The sequence below is a fragment of the Arachis stenosperma genome, chromosome 3, assembly GCF_014773155.1.
Source record: "Arachis stenosperma cultivar V10309 chromosome 3, arast.V10309.gnm1.PFL2, whole genome shotgun sequence".
NCBI classification, from domain to species: domain Eukaryota; kingdom Viridiplantae; phylum Streptophyta; class Magnoliopsida; order Fabales; family Fabaceae; genus Arachis; species Arachis stenosperma.
In genome coordinates this window covers 36,653,083-36,664,659 of record NC_080379.1, presented here as the reverse complement: position 1 = coordinate 36,664,659, position 11,577 = coordinate 36,653,083, and the positions used below count along the sequence as shown (strand labels likewise).

Here is an 11,577-nt window from a genome sequence, read left to right as displayed (position 1 = left end):
TCCTAATATGCATTACCATCAATTGTATCTTTAATAATAGGCTCACAAGAGGTCAATTGATCCTAAATTATTTTCTTAAAGCTTTGAAGCTCCTTTAGCAGTTGGCACTGATGAGAAAGGTAAAAAATACTGTAACATTTTGCCAAATAATTCCATACTTCTTTAGAAGTTTCAAAATGCCCCATTTGTAAATGAATACCTGAAGTATAAGTGTTGCGAAACCAAGTGATAATCTGGTGATTTTTACTATCCCAATCATCTGATTTTTTTTTTTTTTGCAAAGTCTTCCTCCTTGAATGCGGAGGTCCCATCTTTTGATTTGTCAGTCACAGTTGGCTTAACAGCACAAACAATATCACCAGTAATATAGCGCCACAATTTGCACCCTTTAAGAAATTCTCTCATAACTTCAACCGAATGAGCATAGTTGGAGTAATTAAGGATAACACGGATATGCTGAAAAATATATGATTTGTCCATAATAGTAGATACAAAGAAGGAAACTACAAGATCGAAGAAAAAATCAAAGAAATGGAGGACAAATTTAGAAAGAGCTCATCCAAAAACTTAGGATGGGTCCCACTATGTGCCACGTCAGCAGACACATGACGATGTCTGAGTGGAGAGGGAAGACATGTCAACGTTGAGTTAGAGAAGGTTGACACGTGGGTCAACGAAGCGGTCTGCGTCAAGTCGAGGGGCGGATTAACACGCGGGTTTGCGGGGAGGTGCTGCCCCGTGACACGTATACGATTCTAGACCGTTGATCATGGATGGTGATCAACGGTGCTGGATGCATTGGAGGAAAAACAGGCAGTGAAGGTTGCGGCGGTGCGTCAAGTAGTCTCCGGCGACGAGGTTGGGCTCATTGGATTCATAATGGCGAAACGAAGACGATGGTATAGTCGCCTACAAAATACAGCGTTGGAAAAGGATCAGAGACAGGAGCAGAAAAACACTGCCGAAAGAGAAAAATATAAATGACTATGAACGAATCTCTATTGAAAAAGAAAACCTAAACTTTTGATATCCTGTTAAAAATAAGAGAGTAATCTAAAGAATGTGTTTTTGTGTATTATTCAGTATATGATGAATGATACAATATATAAGGGTATATATAGGTGCTAGAAGAATTAAAATAATAAAAGCGTAATATCCTACAATAAATATACAGATATACTAAATAAATATAATTGATACTAACTAATTTTAATTGATCCTAATTTTACTCTAACATATGTATGTTTAACTCATTTTAAATATATATTCTATATTTTTATGTATATTCTATATTGGCGACTAGGCGTGTTTGCAGTGCGGTTTGGATCAATTTTGAGTAAAAAATTCATCCGATACAGACACTAATTTTACTTACGGTACGGTTTGAATTGAATTGGATTTGCGGTTTTGTAAACTAAAAAATTAAATATACGTAGCAAGTCTCAACATCAAATTAAAAAATTCAATATACATAACAACTCTCAACATCAAATTTTAAATAATCAACAGTAACATAATAAATCTTAACAATATTTTAAAAAACTAACAATAACATAACAATAAGAATAAAATATGTTAGTTAAAATAAATAAATAAATTTTATTTTGAACATAAAATATTTATTAAATAATAATCATATATGAATAATATAAGAAGGTATAACAAATTCAACATATTATAAATAAAATTATAAATATAAAAATAAAATAATAATAATAATATAGTATATTATATGGTTTGGATTGGATTGGATCGGTTTTAAAAAAATAAATTCGAAATTCGATATAATTTATACTGTTTGTAAAAATTAAAATTTTAATTATATCTAAATTAGTATAATTTTAATTAATTTTTAATTTGAATTAAATTAAATAAACAGATTAATTTAGATTAGTTTAAATTTTAACACTTTTATTAATAACTGATTTTAATATATAGCAAATATAATTGAATCTAACATAATTGAACGTTAAGAAACCAATTTATTTTGTGCCACCACTAAGATAATGCTCACTCAACTAAAGTCGTTCAAATGCCACTTGAGTCTTCATACCAGACAAAGTTTCGGCAGTATAAGAATAATTTAATGACAATTTTTAACTAGTAAAACACAAATAGATTATAACAATTGATTAATTAATAGAAAATTCTTTTGACCATCTATTTATAATCAATTATATTAGATATATATTAAAATTAATTATTAATATAAAATATATATTAAAATAAATTATATAATATATATTTATACATAAATATATAATAACTAATTTTAATAATTAATTTTATCATATATACAACATTTTTTATATATAATTGTTAGATTTGTAAATAAGTTTATCGTTATTAACCAAGTTGCTACTAGAAAATTATAAAAACTTTGTGAAACTAAAAAATTCATAAAATTTATAAAGAATATCTCAAATATTTGAATTCAAACAAAAGAATTCAAAATGAATTCAACTAGATGCAAACTGTTTACCGCCAATAACTATTGTTAAGCATAAAGTATATTAGCTATTAGATACTTATATTTGATTATAAAAAGTTATAAAGAGTTAATCCTCAGATTAATTTTTAAAAGATGAGACATCTTTTTAATTTATCTTTAAAAAAATTTATTAATTAAATTGTTTTTTAGTTACTTCGTTAATAATTTTTATTAATGATTGATAATATGAAATATTAATTGATATTATACATGTTACCTAATATGTTTAATTGGACGTTAACTAAATATATTTATAAAAATTTATCAATTTATCAATTAACGTTTCATAACATTAGTTATTGATAGAAATTGTTAAATGGAGTGACTGAAAAATAAATATGACTAATTTTTAATTTTTGATAAATTAATTTAATTAAAAAAATTTAAAAACGAATTTAAAAAATACTTCATCTTTCAAAGATTAATTTAATTATTAACTCCAAGTTATAAGTATGTGCAAGTTATGCATTCCGTGAAATTAATTTTATGAGTTTTGAGAAATGCTTTTTGTCTTCTCTACCTTTTTGACGAGTGTTGATCAAATTGAGAAAAAAATATGATAGTATTATTTACGTGAATATATGACTTTGGATCAAATTAATTGTGGGTGTTAAACTTATATTTGGTATAAAAAATAATTTAATCCAATGACAATTAATTGAGAATTTATAAGTATAAGAGAGTTTGTTTGCAAAATTCTAAAAACTAAACGAGTCATCGAATTGTTTTATCTACTATTTTATTGATTTAAAGATTCAATCGATTCAACTGTCATTCAATCGAAATAAATAAATTACAGTAAAATAGTATATAAATTATAAATAAACATGCAATGATAGAGTAGAATGGAGCTATCTATAGTTCATGATAGAAAAACTGGATTTGGTAAAAAATGGATCAGCTGGATCAAGGAGTGTGTAACTTTAGTTCATATTCAATTTTAGTGGAAGGCTAACCAACAAGTTTCTTTAGACCTAGCAGAGGATTTCGACAAGGAGATCCTCTCTCATCCTACCTCTTCTTTATCTGTGTAGAAAGTTTAACCCATACACTCCACCAAGGAGAACAGAATACTATGTTTCAAGGTCTAAGACTGAATACTAAATGTCTCTCAATTAGTCATCTACTATTTGTTAATGATGCAATCCTGTTTAGTAAGGCTAATTACCAGAGTTGTGAATCCATATTGCAAGTATTGGAGACCTATGGTGATATTAGTGGACACCAGGTAAACTTAGACAAGTTCTCAGTATTTTTTAGCAATAATTCCTTCCCATTACTACGAGACCAGCTGATAGATATTCTAGACATCAGACATCTTGGATCCCAAAATAAGTATCTCGGAATGATAATAATAATTAATAGATCAAAGACACAAACTTTTAACTACATTAAAGAGAAAATAATGAAAAAATTACAACATTGAAAATGTTTTTACTATCCACAAGTGGGCGGGAGGTTCTATTGAAGGCTATTGCTTTAGCCATGCTTCAAGTTACCAAACTCTTTAATTGATGAACTACACAAGATGATGATATAATTTTGGTGCAGACAGGGCAATAATGAGAACAAGATGCAATGGATTAATTGGGATGTCATGAGTAGACCAAAAGCACTAGGAGGACTAAGATTCAGAGATCTCAAGGCCTTCAATTTGGTTATGTTGACAAAACAAGGGTAGAGGCTGAGCACTAAGGAGTACTCTTTGCTTTTCAAGGTTTATCGAAATAGATACTTCAAGTATTCGACCTTCATGAAAGCAGAGATTGCTTCCAACCCATCATGGGCATGGGGGAGTATCCTAAAAGGTCGTAAGATTTTTGCGAAGGGTATTAAATAGCAAATAGAAAGAGTTGAAACTATCAAAATCATAAAAGATCTTTGATTTGGTGATAACCCTCCTTTTAATATTCCTCCAACTAACGACACAAATCTTACTCTCATCTGAGTTAGACAACTATTAAAGAAAGATGGAAACTGGGATCAAAACCTAATCCAAAGTAATTATTCTCTGGAGGTGGCGAGAATAATTTGCCAAACCACTAGATCACAAACAAAGGACAAATTAATTTAGAGCAAGGAGAGAAATAGTTTATATTAAGTAGCTTTCAGGATATGATGTTGCATTCTACTTTTATCACATTTATGAACAGCAACTAGATTCAAAATTCAGAGACAGAAAATTTTGGGACACAATTTAAAAATCAAATGCACTCCAAAAATTATAGTATTTCTATGAAAGTTAAGTCACAATCGCTTATCTCTGATGGAGAGACTTCACTCCAGAATAATTAATATTCCACCAATCTGCCAAGTGCCAACGATGTCACCAACATCCTAAATCAACATTCCATTGCTTCTTCACATGTCCAGCATCAGCAGCAATCTGGATAAAACTAGAATAGCACCTTGTTCCTGCCAACCAACATGACCAACCGTCATAGTAATGGCTTAGTTAAAGCTTTAATTTCATTAAATTAAGACAACAAAGCAAAAATCTTCTTACTCAGTTTGCATACATATTTTAGGAAATTTGGCTTGCTTGAAATCTTCAACTCTTTGAGGACAAATGCTCAACACCTGAAAAAATTTTAGCTTAAGAAAAAAAATTAACTTTGGAATTCACAAACCGTGCACTTCCTTTTTTGTGACTGTTCTTTTTTTTTTTATTCTTGCATATTTCTATTTCTTTTCTTTAGCTTTGATTTCTTTGGGTACTGTTCACTTGTGTTGAGAGATATCCTTTTTATTGTGATCGTTGTTGTCCAAGTGTGGATCAAACTTTTTTATAAAATAAAATAATATTTTATCTTTGTAAAAAGAATATAAATAACATTAAAAGTTAATTTTTAAAATTTTTTAGAAAATGGATATTTAATATTAATTTATTTTATTATTTTTTTTTGCATATTATCATTTGTAGTTTTTGAAATTATTTGTACTAGCAATATAAACTCTTAAATATTATTTTGATAATTTATCTATTTATATGTTTATTTAATTCTAATAATTATTTTAAAATAAATGAGAGTTGAATCATTGGCCCAAATGACTCAATATTATACTCATAGGAATGAGAATGAAAATCTCTCCATTATTTCAATTATTTTATAAAATATGATTTTTTACTATACACTTCTTAAGTGTAATAAAAAAATAATGAAAAAAATAATAAATAATAAAAAATCATACTTTACAAAATAATAAAAAAAATTAAGAACATCTATTATAATGGGAGAGACGCTGACTTTGTAAGATTTTTTTTAAAGAAATAATTTAATTTTTTTATTTACTGAAAAAGATAATTTTTTAAATATTTACGAATTTGTGTCGTTTTACTTATTTTGTGTATATTGTAAACGAATTAAATTTGAGTATATCTCGTTTATAGAACGAGATAAGATACATTTTTTTAAACAAGTATGACAGGTACAACCATGATATGCGAGAAACGACGGACTATAAGTATCTGATACGCGTAAATTCGATTCGTTTATAATGTAAACAAGATACAATCATAATTATTTCGTTTACACTGTAAACAAGATAGAGCATGCTAAATTTCAAACAGCTATAAAAATGATACGCAAGTATTAGCCTTCCTCACAGACATATCACTTTTTCTTCTCCGTTCTTTCAATAAATTTAGTAAAAATGTCTAGTAGTAGTGAATATATTTTTGTAAGTATATATCCTAATTGTCACATGAGAAACAGTGACGATGGTGTTGCGTTTGAGTGTGATAATCCTTTCTATTCTTTTGAGTACTCGATTAAGTTCTCTGTCTGAGTTAAAGAGTCTAATATTGACGAATATCAGTGCTGGTGGCACAAAGGAAGTTGGACGAGTTAAGTATAGTGTCATATTTCATAATTTATTATTTTTGAAATTAAATAAATCTATAAATCTGTTGTGAAAAATTTATTTTCTAAATCAAATATTTAAAAATTTTATTTAACAGAAATGCAACTAATATTCAACAAGACAAGTTACTAATAATATATTCCAACACCTAATAAAAACTAATTTAACAACTAACCTATTTTATGTTACTAGATCAACATCTATTGTAGTCATATATAACAATATTAAATCTATAAAAATACCTAACTATAATTGTATGTTTCTTTATTTATAAGAAGAAAATAACAATACTAACTTGAAAGTCGGTCACTCCAGCAATACATCACATCGTATTCAAACGATTGATATTGTCATTTCGTATATCTACACGCACTGTAATGTCCAAATACCTCAATAATATTAAGAAAAAACTCTAAGAGGGAGAAGAAAAATGTAGAAGGGTATGAAAGTGACATTTAAAGGAGCTATCAATGATGCTTATCTCATTTACACTATAAATTAGTTGAGTTTGTGCATATCTTATTTACATTGTAAACGAGATAAATTTCGTGTCACAACACATTTGGTATATGTGTCTTATCTCGTTTATACTGTAAACGAGATACATTCAAACTCAATTCATTTACAATTTAAATGAGATAAGTAAAGCGATACAAATTCGTAAATAATTTAAAATTACAAATAAAAAAATATTTATTTAAAAAAATTTGACTTTGTACTCGATAAAAAAAACTAAAAAGAAAGGAGTTAATAGTCAAATTTGTCCATGAAAGATCACTCATTTTTCAAATTGGTCCTCAAATAATTTTTTAAGTCATATTAGTCCTGATAAAACGTAAGTCAAATTGGCCCTTTTGTCAGTTAGATGATATTGTGTCACGTTAAGTGCTACGTGGTAGGTTAATGACGCGTGTCACAAAATTATCGGTTGACGTAGCAGGTTAGTGACATCTGACATGCCACGTGTCATTTGACATATAGTAAATATGTTTATAATCAAAATCTTCCTTGAAAATACACATGTAAGTCATTTTCATCCCTAAAATTTTAAAAGTTGATCAAATTAGTCCTTATATAAAATTTTCTTATTTTTTCTTCATAATATTAAATTCTAATTTTTTTTTATACTACTAATTTTAATATTATTTTTTAGACCTTAATAAAAAAATTTTCATTACATAAAATAATTAAATAATTAAATTATTAAGTAATTATTTATATTTTCAAATTGTAGTTTTGTTGGAGTAAAATTTTTTATTTAAATGAGTTTATTAAATTATTATTGATTATATATTTAAAAATATAATATTTTAAATCTCATTAAATAATATATTACTTATTTTAAAATTTAAATCTTTTAGATTTTTTAAAATTATAATTTTTGTTATTGTTTAATTTATATGGTAAAACTCAATAATTGAAAAATTGATACGTATAATCATTCATTGAATCTTAATATTTTAATATAATTTTTTAAAATAATTACTATATTTATTTAATAAAATTTAAAAAATTAAAATATTTAAAATAATTATTATATTTATTTAGTGAGATCTAAAAGATTAAAATTTTTAGTATATAATTAATACTAATTTGATAAACTTATTTATATAAAATAATTTCATTACAAAAAAAAACTTGAATTTAAAAATAAAAATAATCTAAAAATACAAATAAAAAATAAATTTGTAATAATTTAATTATTTTTATTATTTTACTTAAAATAAATATTATTTATTAAAATATAAAAATAAAATTATAAATAAATTTATGACGTTTCAAATGACATATAATATTAATTTATTATATTATTATATTAAATAATTTAATATAATACATTATTATTTAATTGATAAAATAACTAATTTAACCATTAATATAATTAAAAAAATATTTGAGAATTAATTTAAAGACTAATTCAACTTTTAAGAATGAATTTAATTATTAACCAAAAAAGAAGTAACGAAAAGGTTTTAAGTTTTAACCCCGTTTAGTAATTAACTTCTTACAACAACATCCACCTCATTCATTGTGAATCGCAGTGCAGTGCATAGCATAATAGCAAAGAGCACACAGCACAGCACAGTTTAGAACTCATTAGATCTCCGTATTAACTGGGCCATCACAGAGAGAGAGAGAGAGAGAAATCAGATGTCGAGGGGAAGATCTGATCCAGGAGGAGGTTGGCTGAGGTGGTGTCTGGTGTTATTCGCAGTTGTGTCGGCGTTGGGTGTGTGTGGTCCAGCTCTCTACTGGCGTTTCAAGAAGACAATCTCTCTCCGCGGCGCTTCCACTTCCAACCTCTCCTGCCCTCCTTGCATCTGCGACTGCCCTCCCCCTCTCTCCCTTTTCCAAGTTGCTCCTGGTTCGTATCCCGACTCAGCTTTTGTTACAATTGCTGTTTAAACCATTTTTTTAGGTTTTGTTACTCCTTCCTCTGTTATTTGCTTAGATCTAACAAGCATCACGTGAATTTTGTACTGTTAAAAGTAATATTTTTCTTTTGTTTCAGTCTCTATCAAAAGGTGGAGACAGAAATGCAATAATATTTTTCTACGATTGCAATTGGGTTTTTGAATTGTTACAACTTACAATGCGTTGCTACTACAATTCATTATTATATATTGGTTGTTTCTTGATGGAACTTGGTTTCATAATCTTTCCTCTTGATTACAAAAACCCTATACTGCGGAAGAATTAACAATACAATATTGTTCAAGGAGAGGTTGAAATGTTTTGGGACAAAGCAAGATTTAAAATGAAGGAGTTTTAGACCCTGTAAAATCTGGCCATGGTTTTGCCTGATCTTGCTGCTTTATTTTCCTTTAGAAATATTCGTTGTTCAATTTTGAATATAAATATCATTGGTATCAACACTGGAAATGACTTTTGTTGTTTCCTTTTAATTACGGTTTCCAATGTAATTTCTTGGTGCTTATACAATAAAGATTGGAGGGTTTATTTATTGAAGTAACCGTCAGTTTTACATATTTTTATGAATGTCTCATTTCTTCCCCTTTGGCTATGTTATGATTAGTTGTATCATATATGTTTGATATTCATTTTTTTAATGGGAGATATTAACACAACTAACTATTTACTTATTCATGTTCCTATGCAGGGCTGGCCAATCTCTCTGTCTCGGGTTAGGCTTTCTCCTACTGCATGGTTTTCTTAAAAATATATTTAATTGTTTGTGCATTGCAATCATGAGAACTATGTCAATCATGGCTTTCATGAAATGTTCTGTATTATATCTAGTTCTTTGTCATCTTATTGGGTAGTTTTTTAAATCCGAGTTTCTACAATAACATTTTGAGGTATTTCAAGTTCCACATTAAATTTCTGTCACGGATCATAGCGTGCAAGCACCTATGATAACCATGAAACTTCAACTATAAAATTTTTACTACTATGAACATGAACAACTCAGATGAGCCAGTTTTGCCTGTGGTTCAATTAGTCACTTGGACTTCAAGCACTGATATTGTGTCTTGTTACTATCTCTGTCTGTTTTGATGATTGCAGTTATATATTTACTCTAGTTAACTACTGCTTAGGTAAAATATCAAAGAGGTGCAAGAGGTGCCAGCGCTTTTCCATGTGGAAATTCAGCATCACTTCTTGTCAGATGTCTTATTTTTTAGAAAATTTGGGATTTCGTCTTATTTTCAATCAAAGTCGTGATGAATAAAAGATGTTTCCAGTTTCATGCTCAAACTTGTTGATTTACTGCTGATGAACAGATTGCGGAGGTAATGACCCAGACCTAAAGGCGGAGATGGAGAAGCAGTTTGTGGACCTTCTCACGGAGGAGCTGAAGTTGCAGGAGGCTGTTTCTGAAGCGCACACACGTCACATGAACATAACTTTGGCAGAAGCGAAAAGAGTGGCATCTCAGTACCAGAGAGAGGCAGATAAATGCATTGCTGCAACTGAAACATGTGAGCAGGCAAGAGAGCTGGCTGAGGCCAAGCTCATCAAGGAGAGGAAGATAACAGCCGTGTGGGAGCGGCGAGCGCAGCAAATGGGATGGGAAGGAGAGTAGCTATAAAAAATTATAATCTATAATTCTTCATTGTCATAATCGTGTTTTACACAAGCATGCAAGTCAAGCAAAATGCTTGAGTTGTCAACCAATTTAGGTTAAAGTTGTTCTCATACTCTCTTTGTAACAGTATCGCCTATGTCCTTGTATCAAACAGTTTTTACCTTATACCAATGCATACGCGTCCGCTATTACCACAGCACAATATATCCTCGTGGACCCAGAAAATTCATCGAACATGTATACTTTTATTACTATTATACATTGAACTCTCTCCTTCCATGTATACTTTTGTTTTTTGCATTTCTTCTTTTACATTTATTTTTATTATCCCCAATTAATCACCGGCATTCACGTCTTATAACTAAGAATATGACTGAAGTCACATGAAGGGAGTAAAGGTTTTCCGTGGAGGAAATTTTTTTATTCGCAGGATTCATATTTGAGGCCTCCAGTTAAGGGACTAATGTATTTATAATTTTGATCAATGCCACCTTGTTCAGTAATCTTGCAGTTATGTAACCTATAAGCATTAACCAAAAAAGTACCTGAAAGCATTCTACAAAAATAAATTTTCATGAAATAAAAAAGAGAAAGTATAAGGAGTCAATGGAATATTTGTACAATGTGTACAATGGAGGTTTAGGGAGTATTAGAGATATAAGCATTAGTGTTACATTTTCCCATCAACTGAAGCTTTTGGGATGAGTGGTATCATGTCATGGTATTAGAGCTCTAGATCCGAAAGGTCAAGAGTTCGATTCTTGGTGATATTAAGAGTCTGAAAGCAATGTGGGGTGCCTGATATTAAGACAATCTAAATTCTATACACATGAACATGGTGATAATAACTGGGAGTTCTTCAGAATCATGAACGTGCACATGGACTCACTTAAAATATTCTTGGCATATGTTCACTATTTACTTCATTTAATATTTTATAATCAATCCCAGCAGTTGAGACTTTGGTAGAGTGGCAATATATAGCATCTCTTAATATGCTGCATCCGGATTCAAATCAAATAGAATGTTGTGGTTTGGAACTATGACAATTTAGAATGGCATGAGTTTTTTTAATACTATGTATTTGATTTATTTAACTTATTGTTCATTTATTTGATATTTTATTTTGTTAAATTTATGTGGAATATTTAATATTTATTTGAAATAAAAA

At 28.8% G+C, this 11,577-nt stretch overlaps 1 protein-coding gene across 1 annotated transcript; it reads left to right on the top strand.

The window, feature by feature from the left end:
• The first annotated feature begins 8,371 nt into the window (after nucleotides 1-8,371).
• On the top strand, nucleotides 8,372-10,689 carry LOC130970688 (uncharacterized). The gene is made up of 3 exons (XM_057896846.1): nucleotides 8,372-8,720; nucleotides 9,477-9,500; nucleotides 10,102-10,689. Exons 1-3 carry the CDS (start codon nucleotides 8,507-8,509, stop codon nucleotides 10,401-10,403), a joined length of 540 nt encoding a protein of 179 aa, XP_057752829.1. The 5' UTR covers nucleotides 8,372-8,506; the 3' UTR covers nucleotides 10,404-10,689.
• The last annotated feature ends 888 nt before the right edge of the window (nucleotides 10,690-11,577 follow it).

Excerpts from the sequence above, each read along its gene's own strand:
- LOC130970688 (XM_057896846.1), top strand. The coding sequence starts at position 8,507 with ATGTCGAGGGGAAGATCTGATCCAGGAGGAGGTTGGCTGAGGTGGTGT. Across the intron at positions 8,721-9,476 it reads CCTTTTCCAAGTTGCTCCTG|GGCTGGCCAATCTCTCTGTC; the intron begins GTTCGTATCCCG and ends GTTCCTATGCAG. Across the intron at positions 9,501-10,101 it reads GGCCAATCTCTCTGTCTCGG|ATTGCGGAGGTAATGACCCA; the intron begins GTTAGGCTTTCT and ends GCTGATGAACAG.